The sequence below is a fragment of the Balaenoptera borealis genome, assembly GCF_965194805.1.
Source record: "Balaenoptera borealis genome assembly, chromosome: 9".
Classification (NCBI taxonomy): Eukaryota; Metazoa; Chordata; class Mammalia; order Artiodactyla; family Balaenopteridae; genus Balaenoptera; species Balaenoptera borealis.
Window position 1 is genome coordinate 54135254 of NC_138873.1, and position 21434 is coordinate 54156687.

Here is a 21434-nt window from a genome sequence, read left to right on the forward strand (position 1 = left end):
TCCGTCAAAGGTTTCCTTGGTAAATATGACTGTGTCCCACAATACGCACAGGTAAAATTTCTCAGTGAACTCATGTGGCTTCTTTAATGAAAGTATAAAGTCTGATAACCCCATACCTTATGCCCGACCTTTTGATAACTGTAAAGGTGCCCCTTTTTGGGTGCCCCTCTCCAAAACTAGAAACCACCACTTAAAAAGGTTTCCTTCAGTTAGCGTAAAATATGCCAAGATGAGAAACCAGATGACATGATGCCTTGCACGCTGTCACAGGTCAGGTTCCCTGGGGAGCAGCCTCCAGAAGTTCAGTGGGGGTGCTTTCAGAACCTTCTCCCGTGCTGGGGAGTGAAGGCAGAAGGGGGAGAAGTTGAATGAAATCATGACAAGGGCCTCAGCCGGTCCTATAGGGAGCTCTTGAGCTGGGTTAGCCCTTCAGCATTTTCCTAACTAGCGGTGAGGGGCCTGGGCCTTTATACCTTTATGCATTAATCAGTCACTGCATGTGGGATGAACGGAAAAGAATGTGTGACCTTGGGAGGGGTGGCTCTCTTCACCCGGAGGACAAGGCCCCAAGGTGCTCAGCTGAGAGCTGCCTGCTCCCAGCGCCCGGCAGCTGGGGGAGTGAGCGCTTCAGCAGACCCCAGTGTCCGCTACTCGTGCTGATGTCTGTTGGTGAGATGTACACTTGAGAATGACTGTCTGTGTAGCTTGAGTGTGTGTTAGACATAGCTCTCTGAACCAGATACCTATGCCAGCATAGCAGCTATAAGAATGGAAAGAGTCAAGCAATCACTTTTAGAGGAATTCTGCTTCCCTTTTAAAAATCAGTTAGGGACCATCCATTCCCAAGAGCCTTCTCAAATGAATTTTTTAAATTTATGTATTTATTTTGGCTGCACAGGACAGCATGCAAGATCCTAGTCCCCCAACCAGGGATCCAACCCACGCCCCCTGCAGTGGAAGCGCGGAGTCTGGACCTCTGAACCGCCAGGGAAGTCCCCCCAAGAGCCTTCTCAGATCTCACTCTTCCTCCCAGCTCCCTTCCCTGTTAGATGCTCCTCTCTGGCACTCTCGTCAATGCTTTGTATTTCTCACTATTAATGTTTACAATATAACTGTGTGTGTGTGTGTGTGTGTGTGTGTGTGTGTGTGTGTGTGTGTGTGTGTGTGTGTCTAAGTGTCTAACTCTCCCACCTAAGCATAAGGTCTTGAATGCCCTGTGCTATTGATCTGTGTGTTCTAGAACCTGGTTCAGCCGCAGCAGATTCTCAGTAAATGTTGGTTGAATAAACAGCCTCAGCTCTGACTCCCCCAGATAGTGGATGGCTGTGTTTGGTGACACATGTTAAATTGTGTCTCTGGTAAAGGAGATGGAAAGTTGGCTGGCGGCAGATTCTCCTGTTAAAACCAGCCACCTTTTGTGACAGTTTTATCTCCAACTTCATCTACCCCAGGAGCAAGGGAGGATGGCTTTTGGCTTTGTTTTTTATCTGCTTATGGATAATGAATAGCTAAGTACCAGCAGATTTCCAAATGTTATGTAGCCTATCTGAGAATACCACATTCTTTGTACATTTGAATTTTTTCTCTTTCCAGATACTTTTATCAATACAGATGTTATTCCTGTCTCCCTTAATTAACATTTTCTAAAGATATTTAATCAGTACTCTAAATGTAATTCAGTAAATGACTTCACACAATTATGTTGTCAAAGTAACTTGTGTCTAAAGGGAAATACTTTTTAAAAAAATTGTCAGTAGTAAGAATGGTAAAGAGTTTTAACTTTCATCCTGTTGGTATTGTTTGAAATGCAATCAATGGACTTAATATCAGCAAATGTCAATATTTTATTTACAATTGTTCTTAGAATTTTGTTTTTGTTAATTAATATTTATTTACATAAAAGGTAGATTTCATGAAACAAAATCATTTTGACTTAAGGAAAATTTGTTTAATATACACGTAAAGTAAAAGGAAGCTGTGATTTAAGAATTACAAATTTCATAATTGGTCAGTCTAGCATTATTGCAACCCTGTTGTGAAAAGTCAGTGCTTTTGAATGAGATTAATTGCTTCTAGAGAACACGGTTTTTCTAGCCTGTGTCTTATTGTTTAAAGAAAAACAATGTTTTGTGAACTGGAATTTATACTGTTCATGAAGGCCTGAAGGGGCCCTTGGCTCTCCTGGTTTTCTATCTTTCTTTTATCTGGATTTCAGGAAAGTCACTTTCTTCTGTTGAGATTTAAGTCTCCTCATCATCAACATTATTTCTGTCTTCCCCTCCCAGTGATTCCCAAAATTCGTTTTTTAAATTGTCTTGAAATAGTCTGAATGTGAGGCCGTGGTTGAATGCACTGTTACTGATTAAATTTTAGTGGAAGAAGGTATATTTCTAAACTATATATTTTAGGGCAACAATGACTTATAAATGATTTTGAAATTTGAGACCTTGAGCATTTGAAATTCAGAGTTGTTTGCAGTTTAGCAGATTTGTTTAGTGGCTATGGAATATCTCTGGGTTGTGATGAAGAGAGTTATAGAGAAAAAGACTGACTTAATTGGCATCACAACAGCAATCCCCTTGGGACTTCCTGCCTTAGATTAAATATAAACTGCGGCAACCATTTGGTGCAGGCAGAAATACTGAGAAAAACTCATTAGATGTGCTTGAGACAGCTGTCATCGAAGGTTTGGTGTGGTTCTTGCATTGTTTTACTGCCCTGTCATTCTGTTGGCTGAATCACTGCAACTGAATTAGCCATCATTTATGATTGATGTAGCATGACTCTAAGCACTAAGCTATAAAGAGTCTGTCTTTATTTAAAGGACAAAAGAACAAAAGTATGAAGTATTATTAATGCTTTCCATTACATTTAATAAAGTTATAATTGTGAGGTTGCTAATGATATTCTTAGTAAAGGATGGTTTAAAAATGAGGTGGAACTGAATTTCTAGACACTGGTTTATTAGCTATGTATATGAAAAGCTTAAGGAAAATATATAAAAGACTAGAAATAAAGTATATAACTCCCAATGCAGTCAATGAAGGGAAAAAGTTTATAAAGAAATTTATATTAATACAGTGTAAAGAGAAAAGGAGAAGAGAAAAGCAAGGTGACTAGAATGTTCAAAATTAAGATGTGGAAGTAGTAACAATTAATAAAGACAAAATATGGATTCTTAGAGTGAATTTTTAAACGCCGTCAAGCCAGATGTTCATTTTTAAGAAACCCACTTAAAATGTAATGACAGGTAATTTTCGGAAATACACTGAGGATGAGAATGGAGAAAATAATACATGGAAATCATAAATGTATATGCAGTTTCTCCAAAACCATTTGACAGTCTTTGAAAAGGCTAGAAGGAGCCTGGAAAGAGATGAAGAGACTGCACCTGAGTAGTTCGGTGTCATGTGTAGTTTGTGACCAAAACTCATTAAGCAAAATATGATTCATTTTTTGGAAAGGAGACAACTTCAGAACTCAGAAAAAATGTCACCAAGAAAGAACAGCCAAATGAAATGGGACTTTTCTAGAATCTTTTATAAAACTGTACTTAGTTGGAATCCCACTTCTATTTCACAAGTACAAATTACCTCTGTGCTTTAAAATAATTGTTCTGAGAAAGAGGTGTTTCACATCCGGTGTGCTGCCAAGTTCTTAAACATACTGGATGTTGTAGACACACACAGCCATTGTGATGAATTTACAAATGCAGAGAGCCCGACTGACAGACAGCTGGTTTACCAAAACAAACCTGCTGATAGAAAGTGGATGGGCATTTCTGTAGAGCTGGAATTTAATTCCTCCAAGTCTAAAAACTCCATGCTGCTAGTAAGTAAAACCCTAAAAATAGCCTACTATGTAATAAGACAAAAGAAACTATATCATTGTTACGTTTTTTATTAATCATAAATATTATCTTTTTAATTAGTCTTATATTACATTCTTAATTCTTACATCTCTGTATTTTAAACATACATAATACTATACCCTAAAATTGTAATTATCCAATAAAGAATTAAAAATGAGTTAAACAAATAAAAGCATAATGACAAGTTTTTGCTTCTGGCCATGATGTGTAACTGATACTGGACTAACCCTCCTGCCGTAAACAGCTAGAAAACTATCCAAAGTAGACAAAGCATCTGTTTGCAGATATTGGTCTGCAGGTATCATACGACTGTGACGTGTGAGAGAGATGTCATATGATTGCCCCAGCTTTCTGCCTGGAGGAATTTTCTGAACTCTGGCACAAGAAGGAGGAACCCCCAGAATATTACAGTCTCACTGAACTAAGGCTCCAAAGATTGGAATTCAGGAAGACTGAAGCCACTGGAATTTGCAGGCACAGTGCCCAAAGGGGGAACCACCCACTAAGAGTCCCAGAAATCTCCTTGGCGTCCCCCTGCATCTTAGGCTGACTGTTGAGCGGTGCATGCATAAGATGAGGCTCCATGATTCAAGCTGAGAACAACCACCAGCGACTTGCAAGCTGTTAACTACCAGAGGTTTATCAAGTCTGGGAGACTTTCACATTCTAACCATGAAAGTAGAAAGGCCTTGTGAACACCCAGGGTATTCAGCAGAGACCCCAGAAAGGCCATCCATGCCTTTGCAGGAGGGCTGTAGACCTTCCCCAACAAAGTTTGAAAGTAAACCTTAGATGGATCCAGCTGATCCACCAAATTAACTGCCTCAAAACATTTTAAAGAAAGACCAAAAAAAAAAAAAAAAATTAAAAAAATTCCTCAATATGTAAAGAAGCAGGAAAATGTGACTTATAACCAGGAGAAAAACTAGTCAATAAAACAGATCTAGAAATTACAGGTAGTAGAATTAGCAGACATAGACTTTTTGAAAGCAATTATAAAAATAATTTTAAAAGGATTTTAGGAAATGTTAATGAATTATAAATGAACAAAGAAATAGGAAACATAAAAATAACCAAATATTCTTCTGGAGGTGAAAAATAAACTATCTGAATCGAAAAATTCTCTGCATGTGTTTAATAGCAGTTTAGATACTATAAAAGAAAATACCTGAATTTGAAGACAGCAAGTTGAAACTAAGCCACAGAAAAAAACTGAAACAAAAATGAACACAGTCTTACTGAACTGTAGAACAATACTAAGTGATCTAACATTATGTATTTGAAGTCCTAGGGTAGGGATGAGGGGACACAAAAATCATACGAGGAAAAAGCAGCCAAAAATGTTACAAATTTGGTAAAATAGACAAACCTGCAGATTCAAGAAGCTCAACAAATCTGAAAGAGGCTACTACAGCAAAGCCCATTATAATCAATTCGTAGAAGACCAAAGATAATAAGAAAAATTTAAAAGCAGCCAGGTAAGAAAACACATTACATTGTACATAGGGAGAAAAACATGAATGACTTCTCATCTGAAACAATTCAAGTCAGAAGACAGTGGAAAGGCACCTTTTTTTTTTTTTTAAGCTTTTATTGGAGTATGGTTGCTTTACAATGTTGTATTAGCCTCCACTGCACAACAAAATGAATCAGCCATACACATACAGATATCCCCTCCCTTTTGGACTTCCCTCCCATTTAGGTAGAGTTCCCTGTGCTATACAGCATGTTCCCATCAGTTGGCAAGACACCTTCTTATGAAGCCTTCCTTGACTGCCATATTTAAAACTGCAGTCCCTCCCCACACATCCTGCCTCCCTTACCCAGACCTGTTCATGTTCTGTACGGCATTTAGCATTTTATAATAGACTACGTTACTCCATATTTATGGGCGTGTCTCCTCCACTAGGGTGTAACTTTTCCCCCTTGATTTATTCACTGATTTATCTTTAGCATCTAGGAAAATGTCTTGCACATAATAGCTGCTTAGCAGCTATTTATTGAATGAATAAATGAAGGAATAGCAGTTGTTGGTAAGTGCATTCGTCAGGGTTCTCCAGAGAAACAGAACCAATGGAATATATGTATATATAATATATATATAGAGAGAGAAACTTGTTTAAAGGAATTGGCTAACATGATTGTAGGGGCTTGACACTTCCAAAATCTACAGGGTAGGCTGACAGGCTGGAAACCTAGGGAGGAGTTTCAGCTTGAGTCCAAAGGCCATCTGTTGGCAGAATTCCTTCTGGCCAGGGGAGGTTAGTCTTTTTCTATGAAGGCCTTCAACTGATTGGTTGAGATTGACCCACATTATGGAGAGTAGTCAGCTTTACTCAAAGTCCACCAGTTTAAACGTTAACCTCATCCAAAAAAAACACCTTCACAGAAATATCTAGAATAAACCAAATATATAGGTCCTGTGGCCTAGCCAAGATGACACATAAAATTCTTCAGAGTAGGACGTGGAAAACAGGACAGCCGATACGTGAGTGTAAGTCAATACAACCAGTTAGGAAAATAATTTGGCAACATCTAGTAAAGTTGAGTGTGTGCATATCATACCACTGAGCAGTTTTACTTGTAGTTATGTACCCCGGGAAACAGGTATATGAGGCCACGATAAACATGTTCAAGAATTTTTTAAAGTATTGCTTGTAATAAGGACAAAAACCACAAAGGACGAAAATGGAAATAATCTAACTATGTGGTAGGAAAATGGATCAATTAGTTGTGATGTATTCCTAGATTGGAATATTTTACAGCAGTTAAAATAAGTGAAGCAAATATACATGTATCAACATGGATTAATTTTTTAAATTATATTGAATGAAAAAAGTTGCAAACGGATGTATATAGTCTGATACTACATATCAATTTTGACAACTCAAAACCATAATGTATTATTTGTTGCATTCATTTTTTATCAAGATTCTTTTTGCTACCTAAGATTCTCCTGTTTAATATTTTAAAAGAAATCCACTGAAGCACAGGTCTTTTATCTCTGCTGCCTTGTGATATATAGGGGACTAAAGATACGCATTAAAAGTTGTTTAGGGCTTCCCTGGTGGCGCAGTGGTTAAGAGTCTGCCTGCCAATGCAGGATCGTGCCCCAGTCCGGGAAGATCCCACATGCTGCAGAGCGGCTAGGCCCGTGAGCCGCAGCTACTGAGCCTGCGCGTCTGGAGCCTGTGCTCCACAACAAGAGAGGCCGCGATAGTGAGAGGCCCGCGCACCGCGATGAAGAGTGGCCCCCGCTCGCCGCAACTGGAGAAAGCCCTGGCACAGAAACGAAGACCCAACACAGCCATAAATAAATAAATGAATGAATGAATGAATGAATGAATAAATAAATAAGTTGTTTAGTTCAGTAGAAACTTGCTAATGTGACCAGTATGAACCACAAATGAACGTTTGTGCATCTGTGCCCATTTTGCTAATTCTTACTCATTTAGAACAGCTTTTAAAATGTGTAACCTGGGACAAAATTTCAAATTCAGGGACATTATATTCAAAATGACAGATAGCGTGTATTTTTCAGTTAAAGAATAGACTTTATTTTTTTTAACTTTTAAAAAATTTAAGTGTAATTGACATAGACTATTGTGTTAGTTCCAGGTGTACAACGTAGCGATCCAACAAATACGTTACAAACGATCACTGTGACAAGTCCAGTAACCATCTGTCACCATACAAAATTATTACAGTATTATTGACTATAAAGAATAGACTTTAAATAAAAGTCACACTGAGTCATGGCATTCAGTTATATATAAATATTTTCAACTTAAATATTTCACTGTGTTTTGTTAAAATAAACTGTGATTAACAGTGAAATAAGTTAAAAAATTGATGTTCACCTTTTCTTCTGATAACTTTCATATCCAATCCAACTGTTTGGGGTAAAGATACTGCATTTGCGGTGAACCTTTATTTTTTAATTAATATTTAACAGTGTTCTCACAAAAAATATATTCTAATCAGCCCCGTGTGCTATTTTTGTTCCCTTCATAGTTATCTGACGACGGTCGCTACGTTTTGTTGTCGATAAGGGAGGGGTGTGATCCCGTAAACCGACTCTGGTATTGTGACCTCCAGCGGGAACCCAGTGGCATCACTGGTAAGCTGTCTTTCAAACACGGATGGTTACTCCAGGAAGCTCCATTAAAAAGCGATTACGTTGGTCTTCTAATTGATTTCCCAAGAAACCTTCTTCCATTTAACCACGTCATCTCAGTTCATATGGTTTTTTCTTTCGATATTATTCCTTAAAATGAAAAGAAATTGAATGAAGGCTCTTTGTTGGCTTTAGCATTTTCTCTGTAGATTGAGGCTAACCATATTTTTTGCATGCTTATGAGTGTGAAAGTTTCCCGTCCACGTTGCACATGAAGAGTGTTTGGGGGAAACTGGCCCTTTGGTCTGTAAAGCATTATGACTCTCTAGATGGAATGGTGCAAACTGTCACAGGAAAGAGATAGGACACCAGTGACAATTTATTGGGTTAAAAGATGATCACAGGACAACTGCTCAGTACTGAACACACGTACAATGTCAGCCTGATTTTGCTTGCTGAAACCATATATATCAAGATAGTAAGCATAGGACCAGCCAGTTACAAGTTCTAGATGTGGCTCATTTTAAATGTTGTTTTCTTCCAACATTTATTATCATACTAGCACCATCATCAAGCATTAAAGCTTTTCAGCTGCACTATTTACTATGCTGAAAATTCTCAGACTCAAACACTCTTATCAGGGATACACTAGCACCCAGACAAGGATACAATTACACCATGTTCTGGTTAATGTAAAATAAATATATTTTAGAGATAGTTGACACAAATTTTCAAAATATACAATATTGAGTACATTTCTAATTGTTGATTAGATTACCTCATTATTAGTATCTAATCTATATTATGATCAGAAAATATATACCTTTTTTTTTATTATTGATAGGACACTGCATCATTTTTAAACTTCTCTGAGCAAGGTCTGTATCCTAACATTCTTAGCTGTTACAGAGTACCATTCACACATACAGCAGGATGAAGTCATCTCTCTTTAATATTAAATGTATATCCATTGAATAAAGCTACATTTTTTTTTTCTGTTTGGAAAAAAAAAAAAAAAGATACACCCATTTTGATCTCAAGAAAATTGCATCCACCGCATCAGTTTCACATTCTCTGACAGGAGCACACCACCGCCCAAGAATCGCTCACTTGAGTTGCAAGTCTAGGTCTGCATAGAGCTGAGCATGGAAGGTCAAATCTGAAAGAAGCCAACAGCAATGACTGTGCTGCCGTCCTGCCCAGTGTTCCTCTGTGGGTCTAGGATGGTGGAAGGGACTTGGCCTTTCTCCAGTTTATTAAAAATTTCAGTTACAGTGTTCTCCCTCCAGAGAGTGCTGCTTTCATTTTGTATTTATTACTTCATTATATCTTTAAATTATTAGGTAGGCTAGTTTTTAAAAGGTACACAAATTGTCTTCTCTGCAGCTGGAGTAAATTAAGCAGTTTCATCCACATATTCATATACTGAACTGCAATTGCTCCATCCACTTTAATAATAGATGGTAATACTTTGAATGAGACTTAGCAAGTGCTGGCGCCTCTGTTTTCTCCCTGACCTCTTGGCCCTTACCTTTTTTTTTTTTTTTTTCACTATCTCTCCCCCCACCACTTTTTCAGCACTCATGAGGAATTAGAGAAGAGGGTGTGATACCCAGAGATTGGGATTCCAGAAGGAAGGTAGTACAGAGGTACACAGGTGTACTAGAGGTGCATGAGGGAGAAACAGGGAAGCACCTAAGAAGTCCTAGTGGCCGGGGAGGAGTCAAGATGGCGGGATAGGAGGACGCAGAATCCGCCCCTCCTCACAAGTACATCAAGAAACCCACTGGCTATGATGCATTCAGATTGGAAGGCATTATTTACCACATAAGCCAGGTCCTGGCCTCCCTTCCCGACTTGATCTTTCCTTAACTTATGTGACCATTGTCTTCTCTGTTTCCTAGATGGTTTTGTGTAGCTTAGGTGAAGAGCCCAGCACAGAGTAAGCACTCAGTAAACGTTAGCAATTATTCTTGTCCAAATTGTTCTCTTTTTCTCTCTTTCTTTAAAAATTCTTACAGAGGAACTTTAAGATTATTTTGCCATGATCTGAAAAAAATCCAGCTATGTTTGACTAGGGCTATGTGTAAATCTATAAATTTATTTGGGACTGTATCTCTGAGTTGCATAGGAGCTACATCTTTCTTACTAAAGGTATTTCTAGGTGTTTTATGTTTGTGAAATATTGATGGTTTGTGAATGGATCTTCACGGTTTAACCAGAGAAGCAGAACCAGTAGGATATATATAGTAAGAGATTTATTGCAAGGAATTGGCTTACACGATTATGGGTCTGGCTAGATAAGTCTGAAACCGGTAGGGCAGGCCATCAGGAAGGGCAGGCTGCCGTCCACAAGTTGAATTTCTTCTTATTCATCGAAGCCTCAGCTCTGCGGGAAGGCTCAGGCCTACCTAGATTATCAAGGATAATCTCCTTTAGTTAAAGTCAACTGATTATGGTCTTTAATCATATCTATAAAATACCTTCACAGTAACACCTAGATTAATGTTTGATCGATTAACTCAGGACATCAGCCTAGACAAGTTGAAGTAGCAAAAAGACCATCCCAGTGAGCTCGTGGAAAACCACATGGAAGACAATAGAGCAAATAAGTCTTATGATACTAACCTGATGTCATTTTATAAGAAGGTTACTAAACTGACCAATATGTGGAATTCATTGTGTCATTCAGAAAAATACATAATATACTGTTGACAAGAAAGCAGAATTTAAGTAAGATAGGTGAATTTAAGCTGTTGAGTTGCACACAGATGGGTTAGATCAGTTTGGAGATCGTTCCCAGTGATAGCTGCTAAATTCTGGGTGTAACGCTGGGCCTGTAATCTTTTTTAAATTATTGCTTTATTAGTATTAAACTTGTGGGTAACATAAACCTCAGAGGAGCTCTTCTTTTGAACGGTGGTCGTGGGATTCTGAAAGCTCTCAACAGTTGCAATGATTGACCAGTACTAAGAAGATGAACCGGAAATCAGTTTCCATCCTTGTGTTCAAAAGTCAATTGTGTAGGTCAAGATTAGAGAGGTCTTTGGTTTTTTTGTTTTTTTAATTGATTGCTGCTTCGTTATGAGTTAATAATATGATTATAACTGATTAAAAAAACAAGTACTGTGTGTGAGTTTAACTGTTGGAGACACTAAGTATAGTTGGTTTATAACAGGGGAGACATAGCAGATGGATATCATAATCATTAAAATTTTTTAGATAGTTCTTATTAATTACAGTTGAGTATATTGAGACAGTAACCTTAAGACTTTCAAATCAGATGTGAATTTTAATCTCAGCTCTACCTCTAAATAATTGGTGACCTTGGGAAAGTTATCCTTTTCTCTTAATATTTCCACAACTACAAATGAGGCAGTGATACCTACTTCATGAGGAATTGTGAGGAATAATGAAAATGCATAGAAAAGGGCCTAGCAGGGTTCCTGGCATACGGTGGGCTCTCAAGTATACCTTCTTTATCCTTTTGTTTTTTGACTAAAAGGGGAATATTTGGAATTACTACACAATGGTTTTAGGTAGTGGATTAAAATAGATTGAAGATGCCCTAAAAATAATTTATCTTCAGTATCGAAGCTGCTCCAAACACAGATCTTGATTTTGACTTGTTCTCTGTAAAACCTGATTCATAATCAGAAAAGAGGCCTTACATCAAAGAAAACATGAAGAGGTGTGCCTCTCATGGGAGATATGTTTAATTTTGCAGGTTGATAACTGAAAATTCCAGGGGGCATATGCCCAGTTGGTGACTATGACTGCCACCTAGGATCTTTTTCTTGCTGTTTCCATACTGCTTCCCCATTTTTGTTACCCTGTTTAAACTAAAGAGAAGAATAATTAACATTTAAGTTAAATGCTAAATACGCTAGTTAACTGAAATATTAGGTGAGTTAAACCTGAATAGCTGGTGACTGAAAACTAAATCCAGTGTTATAAAATCGTTAATGTTATATTGCTGAAATTGATATCCCTTTTGATAACCTCAGGTCTTTCTGTTATAATTTTAATCATTTTTACCTTAAAGTCAGGGAGATTTATCAGTATTTTACTGTACATTAATTTTTTATTTATTAGGGCACCACTAAATTGCCTGTCTGGAGAGCTAAATAATTTCACTGAAGCTCTTTTATAACATTTCCATCATCTTTGTCTCCCAGGAAACCTTTCTGCCTGTGTGCAGTTTGAAATAAGAAACACAAAAAAGTGGCCAATGGCTACTTAATATCATAGAAAAAGATAAAAGGAAAACAAATGCTGGAGAGGGTGTGGAGAAAAGGGAACCCTCTTGCACTGTTGGTGGGAATGTAAATTGATACAGCCACTATGGAGAACAGTATGGAGGTTCCTTAAAAAACTAAAAATAGAATTACCATGTGACCCAGCAATCCCACTACTGGGCATATACCCAGAGAAAACCATAATTCAAAAAGACACATGCACCCCAATGTTCATTGCAGCACTATTTACAATAGCCAGGTCATGGAAGCAACCTAAAGGTCCATCGACAGACGAATGGTTAAAGATGTGGTACATATATACAATGGAATATTACTCAGCCATAAAAAGGAACGAAATTGGGTCATTTGTAGAGACGTGGATGGATCTAGAGACTGTCATACAGAGTGAAGTAATTCAGAAAGAGAAAAACAAATATCGTATATTAACACATATGTGGAACCTAGAAAAATGGTACAGATGAACCAGTCTGCAGGGCAGAAATAGAGACACAGATGTAGAGAACAAACATAAGGACACCAAGGGGGGAAAGTGGCTGGGGGGTGGGGGTGGGGGTGGTGGGATGAACTGGGAGATTGGGACTGACATATATACACTAATATTTATAAAATAGATAACTAATAAGAACCTGCTGTATAAAAAATAATTAAAATAAGATTCAAAAATTCAAAGAAAAAAAAATACAGAATGGAAAAAAATCTTAGAATGTTGAGAATTAAAAGTATTCTCTCTGATTATGATTTACATTCGTCATGTCAATTTGATTTTCTGTTCAAGGACTAACTGACCTTCTTACTACGTGCTGCTCTGTAAGCTTAATCTCTCTCCTGTTACCCTTGGCCTCTCTTCGGAGAACCTCATTTCTGCCATTTACATTTGCAGTATTTTTACTTAGTAGTAACACGAACACATTTCTTGCAAACAATGGGCTGTAGCCTTTCCGCAGGAACTGCAGTTCCTGTAGCTGCTCCTGTCCTTACCTGTCTGAACAGGTAACTCCCCTGACTCACTTCACTCGCCACTGTATGGAAATGGCACTAGGCCCATCATCTGGGCATTAGAAGTCTTCATAATTTTCCACGTGTTCAAAACGGCTAAGCAGGCCCCCTCCAAAGAATATCGCACCCTCTTTTGCGCTGGCGGCCAGAGACGTGTTCCAAGTCACTATCAGCTTTCTCTGGGAGAAGAGGGACTTCTGCCCTAGAAGTTACCATGCTTCCTCATGCTTTTGGTTGATACTTTTCCCTCTGTAGTTGGCCCTTCTTCCCCTTTCCCCTATTCTGATTTCTTTTTCTCTCCATATAAAAACACTGTGTGTGAGTATTTTTTGAGCTGCCTGAGATCGGGGATCTTGACTGTCTTGCTCTTCTTGGAGTCCCCAGCACCTAGAACAGTGCCTGATGACAACAAAGATTCTCTCCTTGACCAGACTTTAGTCAGGCTCCTCTGAGCCTCTTCTCAATTAGGTCTCAGCCTTAGTTCCTTGCCCCCCACCCTCCCCGCTTGGCCTGCATATCCCAGTCGTTGTGAGAATCCTGCTAAGTCTGTTTAAAGACAGTCCCTTACCCCTGATATCTGATCAGATTCCTCATTCCCCTGTCCATTCCCCGCATGCTTGACCTGCCTTCAACAGGAATCCCCCTACCCTGATATCTTCTCTTAGTAACTTTTGATCACCAATCCCCTCATTCTGCACATTGGCTGTAAATCTCCAGCTGTCTTTTCTGTATTTGAGTTCAGCCTGACCTCTGTCCCTAATTGCAGTAGTCTTGACACCTATCACAATAGTCCTGAATAAAGTCTTCTTTACCTTTTTACCAGTGTCAGAGTAACTTTTCTTTAACACAGACTCATAGTAAGTGGGCACCAGCTTGTCTCCAGCAACTTCCCTTGCCCCTTTAGGGATCCCGTGCTCAGGGGGCCCTGCTTGAGAAGCCATCCTCCATCTGTAACTGTTAATTTACTTGTATTTTGAATCTTTACCCTTCTGGCTTCCAAGCTGTTTTAAATTAAATTTTTGTCCTTTATTTAACCCTGAGAACGATCAAAAAGTACAGACCATGTTTCTCCAGTCCTGTGTATTATATGAGCAGAAGATTTCTGCTTCTCTTATTTAAAATTGAAAGTAAAAAGGTATCAAGGTATCACTTAGGACACCGGGGAGGCATGACATTTTATTCGTTCTGCAATGGAAAAGACAGCTGTGTCTTGACTCCTGTGATTCTTAATGTGATTCATGCATGCAGATTAGTTGAAATTAATCATCCTGAACCTTGCAAGAAAATGATTTTGTCTGGATTTTCTTAGTTATATTTTCTGTACCTTTCTAAATCAAGACTACTATTTCTTTTGAGATATATATATATATATATAGATATATATATACACACATACACACACACACACATACACACTTTGTTTCCTAAATTTGTTATAAATATTTTGAATACATAAAGTTGCTTCATGTAGCCTAAATTTAGAATAACTTTTCACGTATTTTTTACGTTACAGTTAAATACCAGGCCTCAGAGTTGTCTGTTTTCACTCCAGTATGAGGGCTTCTAAAATTTTTAATGGAAACTTAATTTAGGGACTTCCTGGCGGTCCAGTGGTTAACACTCCACACTTCTAATGCAGGGGGCATGGGACAGGGAACTGAGATCCCACATGCTACACAGCACAGCCCAAAAATATATATATTAAATAAATAAATAAATACTTTGAGGAAGAGCTACAATTTAAAAGTTTATGAATTCCAAATCAATGCACCTAATAAAGTTTCATTTAAAAGAAATGAAAAGAAAGAAAAGTTAATTTATACCCTAAAAATATAAAAGATGGCTTTCAACACTTACACATATTTAACTTAGTGTATTAATTTCTAACTATTCTTATTGGGAAAGTGGAAGACACTACTAACTTCTTTTAAATCTGGTTCCTTCTATTGTCTTTACATTATCAAGAAGTGTATGTAAGGTTCAGTCTGAAATGTAGGATTGTGTGACTGTTATATTTAGTCATGAAGCAGACATTAATTGGTGCCCACTTTGTGCCAGGCGCTGTGTTGGGTGATGGCAGTGAAGACAGCCCATCCCCGCCGGGTGTGTGCTCCCCGCCGGCTGGACGGAGGCCATGACACGGCCAGTGCACAGCATCAGGTCTTATCAGTCGTGCTGTCATCAAGCATACATGCCCAGGCTCAGAGTTAGGCCCTCTCTGGAGTTCGGAAACTCTAGACTCACTTCTCTCTGTTGTCCGTCTTCTTTTTTTTTTTTTTTTTTTTTAATATTTATTTATTTATTTGTGTTATTTATTTATTTGGCTGCGTCAGGTCTTAGTTGAGGCACATGGGTTTTTCGTTGCGGCATGCAGGATCTTTTGTTGCAGCACACAGGCTTCTCTCTAGTTGTGGCGCACAGGCTCAGTTGCCCCCGCAGCACGTGGGATCTTAGTTCCCTGACCAGGGATTGAACCTGCGTCCCCTGCATTGGTAGGCGGATTCTTAACCACTGGACCACCGGGAAAATCCCTCTGTTGTCTCTTTTGTTCGTTCTCTTTTCTTTTGGGTTCTTTCATTTTTCTGTGGAAGGTCAGATAACTTTATTCTCTATTTTATAGGATAGTCAGCAGCAAGAGACACTGACCATTTGGCCCTATTCTGAATTAATGTACAACTATATCAGAGGTTTTTAAATAGAATCCGTAGGAAGTAATTGTTAGGTGCAAAGAACTATAAATGTCTAAAATCCTTGTTGTTGGTAACTTAACACCCTTCTTTTTCAGTGTAGCTATCCTTAAAACGGACCTGAAATGGTCTTTGCTCATGTCACAGCACTTATGAAGGGTTTAGGGGGAAAAGATGGGTGATGCTGACATACTGATTTTTGTAAGGAAATAGCAGTTTATCCTATACTTCACCCAGACTTTCACTAACCTGTCTCTCAGGTTTTTCCTTTTTTGCTGAATGTTTGATCATTTTCAGCACTCACCATGTGTTCATTTTGACGCTTTCATGTCTTTAAAGAAAACTGGCTTTCTCCTGCATGAGAAATCAATCTACCCTACATGCTAACATAGAACTACAAAAGGAAGCTCAGTGTTTATCAGACACTTAAATTGTTCACTCAGCCATCTCTGGCAGTGCAAGGCAGATGACCTCTTGTTTCTAGGTAGCTGGGACAATTTTGACTCCCATGTTCATGCCTGGTGGGGCTGGACATCTTTTGGAGATGGAGAGGAAAGGAGGAGATAAACATTCAAGAAGCTTGAAACAGATGAGTTGTCTAAAGTTTAGAAAAGTCATCGGGGTGTTAAAAGTCAGACCAACAGAAGGAGGGCTTCTGTGAAAGGCAGGGAATTATTAGAAAATAAGTCTGTGTTTCAGAGTGGGAATGCCAACAACCCAAAAGAATTGGAACGTCGAAAGACAGTATAAAAATAAGAAGCAAAACATGAATTTTGAAGTAAAATATGAAGTACTAGTGATAAAATTAATAATTTTACTAATTTTTAAGTTAGTGATTATAAAGGCTTTTTCTAGGAAAATGGCTATGTGCCCTGAGAGATGGAAACTAGATTTTATTAGTTCGCCGTTAGCAAACAGTGCTGTTCAGAAGCCACATTCCGTTTATTTTTGTCATTTGAAGAATGCTGGGGTTATTTGGGATGGTAGTAAGTATTGTTTATTTAGCATTTCCTGTGTGCCAGGTTCTGAGCTATGCGTGTAGATATTTCACTGTCTTCTTAAACAACCTCTGAGGAGCACATGTTATTCCAAGGAACCTGAGGCTGGTGAGGCCAATTAGCTTTCCTGATGCCATTGAAAGATTCAGACCCAGGTCAGTTGAATTCCATGCCCGAGCTCTAACCATCGCCATGTGGCAGTTGTGACAGAACGAAGGCATCAGGCCAGAGAGGACAGCAGACTTCTGCTCTCCTCAGCCCTAGAGCACGAGCTGTGCGTGCTCTGCATTAGTTACTGTTGTTAGAGGCCAGACCCTCTGTTTTGTCAAACGTAAGCGTACTTTTTTAGCTCCTATCACAAGAGAGCTTACAAAACGTTTTCTAAGCAATGTAGTTAATACCATTGATTTTCAAAGAAAGCAATACAAGTAACGACTTTGCTCTAGGGAAAGCTTCAGATGACTTATTTTAAGCTCGCCTTCACTCAGTAAACAAATCATTCCCCCACCGAGAAGCAGGTTTATAAAAAGTAATTTTAACTTGAATGTGGAGAAGTTTGGGAATCGAATTCTGTTGGCTTCAGAGGGAAGAATACCACTTACAGACAAAAAGACCTCAGAACAAGTGGGCAAAAAGTGAGATGGTTGGAGAGTCTAGCCACATCTCTTTTTTTTTTTTTTTTTTTAATTTATTTATTTATTTATGTATGGCTGTGTTGGGTCTTCGTTTCTGTGCGAGGGCTTTCTCTAGTTGCGGCAAGCGGGGGCCACTCTTCATCGCGGTGTGCGGGCCTCTCACTATCGTGGCCTCTCTTGTTGCGGAGCACAGGCTCCAGACGCGCAGGCTCAGTAATTGTGGCTCACGGGCCTAGTTGATCCGCGGCATGTGGGATCCTCCAAGACCAGGGCTCGAACCCGTGTCCCCTGCACTGGCAGGCAGATTCTCAACCACTGTGCCACCAGGGAAGCCCCCACATCTCTTTTTTTTAAAGTACCTTTCCTATTTCCCATTAAATCAACAGTGTTTTAACGTGTGAATAGCAAAACTGAATGAGCCCCATTGTTCAACTGGAATACCTTTTCTCTTAAATTATCTTGTGGCCAAAGCCTGAGGAGCAAGGGTTTCCGGAGAGCCAAAGGATTTCATGAGTCCTCATTTTAAACATGCTGCCCTGTGAGCCTGTACTTTGAACAGCTTTTCAGATTTTAATGGATTTGTAAAAATCCAGCCACATTCCTAAGTCTGCATGAATATATGACTTGTGTGTATTTATGACTAAAGTTAATGCTTCAGAAATTGGTGGCAGGTAATGACCACAAACTTTTTTATTGTTTTGGTGCTCTTTGGAGCTGGGTTATTTAAAACAAGTGCACCACATCTTCAGGCTCACCTGACTATACAGAGGTACCGAAGGAAATTTCTGCTGTGTTTTGCCTTTGGTGGATGTTTCAGTGACTTTTTTGCAGGCAGGGGGAGGTAGGGTCATAATAAATACCATTGCAATGGCTGAAAGACCTTTTCGGCAGAAACCATAAGATGGTTACTTTGAGAAATAAAGGTTTCACATCAGAAGATGTTTTATTGTCAGGGGAACATATAAAGAATCTGACATTTCCCTGAACCAAGACTCTGTGTCTACAAATGTCACAGTCCAGACAATTGTGTTTCATCATTCTTATTATAAACAAATGTAGCTTTCTGACTATCTGCAAATTTTGCATTGCCAACTAATTTTTTAACTTATTCTTATAAGGAATAGTCTTTGGGTTTCTTTTCCTTTTAAAGTATTGTTTTATGTAAACTAAGATGCAGTTTTCGTTGAATGGATCACCTGCTTTTGAGGTTAGCAGTTTGTCACTGGAAAAAAAAAATGTTTGGCTCAGATGCAGAACTTAATTGTTTATGGAAATTAATTGTAAGGATTTCTGTTTGTAGGAGTATAGCAGATGATACACTCTGAATAATCTCCCAATTGAAACAACTGAAATGTTGTAAAAAGTTAATAAAGCATCTTACTAAGTATATTGCTAATTGGCACAAAGGAAGAGAAATCATAAAGACCAAAGACAAAATGAAAGCAGGAGTCCTGGCATGTAAGCTGGATTGTCCCAGAATCTTTCTGCTGGGCATTGAGGCTGAGCTTCCCTTTGGTGGTGGTGCAAGGATTATTGAGAAATAAACCCGCCAGTGTTGGAGCCAGGGAGTAGAGGAGAGGCAGGGTATAGTAAGGAAACCTGCCTTGGAGGTTTGTCTCTACCTTGGAGGCAGGATGTGAATTCTAAAACATGAGAAGGGCTGACCTTCATGTGGGTGCAAGTTGAATTGATTGTCTCAATGAGGTCCAGAAATCCTCATGCCAAGAATTTAATTTAAAGTGCTCCCAGGTTGGTTGCCTCCGAAGAGGCAAACAGAAGCCAAATACAAATCTTGTCTGAAATAGTGTCACTTCAACCCAGGGCTTCAAGAATTCTCGCAGATAGTGTTTCAAGGGAAGTCAGTTCACAATCAGAAATCACAGATCAGATGAAGAAATTCACCAGCATGAGAAGCAGAGCCAGCAGATTCACACCAGAGTGGAATTATCAGATTTCTAACATAAAATAAGTGTGTAAATACACTTTTAAAAATAGTGATGCTGCTTTTTAAAAAATATAAGTGAGAAGCTTGGAAGCATAAGCAAGAAACAAGATATTGTAAATAATGACCAAACCTATTTGGAAGAGGATGAAGTAGAACTTCTAAAAATAAAAAAAGATTAACATTAAAAATTAAGTTATTAGATTAAAGAAGAGATTGGACATAGCTGAAGAGAGAATTAGTGAAAGTGAATATTAAAAGAAGTTACATAGAATGCAGCCCACCAAGAGGTGGAAAGCATATGAGTGGTTAAGAGACACAGAGAAGAGCAAATTGGGGCCATCCACTCTGCAGAAGACAACTGGCCAAAGACGTAAAAATGAAAATGATGTAGCTGTCTTAACATCCAAGTAGACTTCAAAGCAAAATGCATTACTAGAGATAAAACTCTATAATCATAAAAGGTTCAATTCAGTTTTATTTAGATATAATAATTCTAACTGTGTATATATCTAAGAGCATGATTTCAAAATACAGAGAGTAAAAGTTAACAGAAATACAAATAATAATGGACAAATCTACAATCATAGAGAAACATTTTAACAGACCTTTTCTTTGACTGATAGAAAAAATGGCCCTCTAAATCAGTAAATATATAGATTTGAACAAAAGATTAACAAATTACTTAGTAGACATTCTTAGCATATCACAGGGAAAGTCTGCAAAATACACATTCTTTTTGGTCACATACAGGAACATTTTAAAATCATTTAAGAAAAAAAAAAAAATTAGGCCACAAAGCTTTTCTCAACAGATTTAAAAAGATTGAAATCATACAGAGTATGTTCTTTGTGTACAGTAAGATTTAACCAGAAGTCAGTAACAATAACCAGAGGATGAATAATCTCACAAACATAATGTAAGGTCAGATATCAAGAATAGAAAGAAATCAGACACAAAAGAATACATGTGGTATGGTTTCATTCTATTAGAAGTTCAAAAATGAGGCAAAATTAGACTATAGTGTTTGTGGCTGCATGTTAAGGCAGAAAACGAACAAAGAAAAATAAGAAAATGATTATCATAAAAGGGTGATAATTTCCTTCAGGAGGGAGGGGGCTTGTTCAGAGCATCATAGCACAAGAAGTTCCTTCTTGTTCTGTCATCAAAAATATATCAACTGTCCTTAAGTGCTTATTCTTCCAGATGAACTTCAGAATGATGTTGTCAGATTCCCTAAAAAGCTCATTTGGATTTTGGAATTGGAATTGTGTTAAATTTGTAGATTTCTTCTGGAATTATTTGCACCTTTGAAATACTGAGTCTTCCTATCTAGGGATATGGTATGTGTTTCCAGTTATCCAGGTTTTGTTTGTTGTGGTTGTTGTTTTTTAAGATTCCTTAGAAAAATTTTAGAGCTTTTCTCATAGAGTCCACATTTCTTGTTAAGCACATTCTTAAGTATTCGTTAATTTTACTTCTAATGTAAATGAGGTCCCCCGTCCCCACCATGTTTTCCAACTGGTATTGCTAACATGTGGAAAAGCTGTAGATTTTTTTTTAACTGCCTATCTTATTATTAGTTTTAATTCCAGCCGTTTATTTTAAAATAATATTTGTTGAGGTTTTTGTTGTAGGGTAGGTATTAGTCACTTTATAATAATTTTCACATTTACTTACTGTTTCTCATCTACAGTTGAGAAAATGAGGCTCAGCAAGGGATAAAGAGATTGTTCAAGGTCACACAGCTAAATTGTCGTTGGAGCTGGGGTTTTAATTCAGTTATATCTAACTGAAAAACTCTCTACCATGGGATTATATTTTCCCTGATTAATTTAATTCAACAACAAATGATATAAAGATATTATGTTATAGAGATGAATGAGACAATGAATGTAAAATCGCCAGTAATATAAATGAACTATCCAA

The 21434-nt window shown here is 38.1% G+C and overlaps 1 protein-coding gene across 2 annotated transcripts in view; it reads left to right on the forward strand.

The window, feature by feature from the left end:
- The window catches only part of PREP (prolyl endopeptidase), a 138087-nt gene that overhangs the window by 44951 nt on the left and 71702 nt on the right, over positions 1 to 21434 (forward strand). For both annotated transcript variants that reach the window (XM_082405233.1, XM_082405234.1), the window contains exon 7: positions 7886 to 7991. In XM_082405233.1, coding sequence (XP_082261359.1) covers positions 7886 to 7991 — 106 coding nt within the window. The remainder of the gene's footprint in view (positions 1 to 7885; positions 7992 to 21434) is intronic.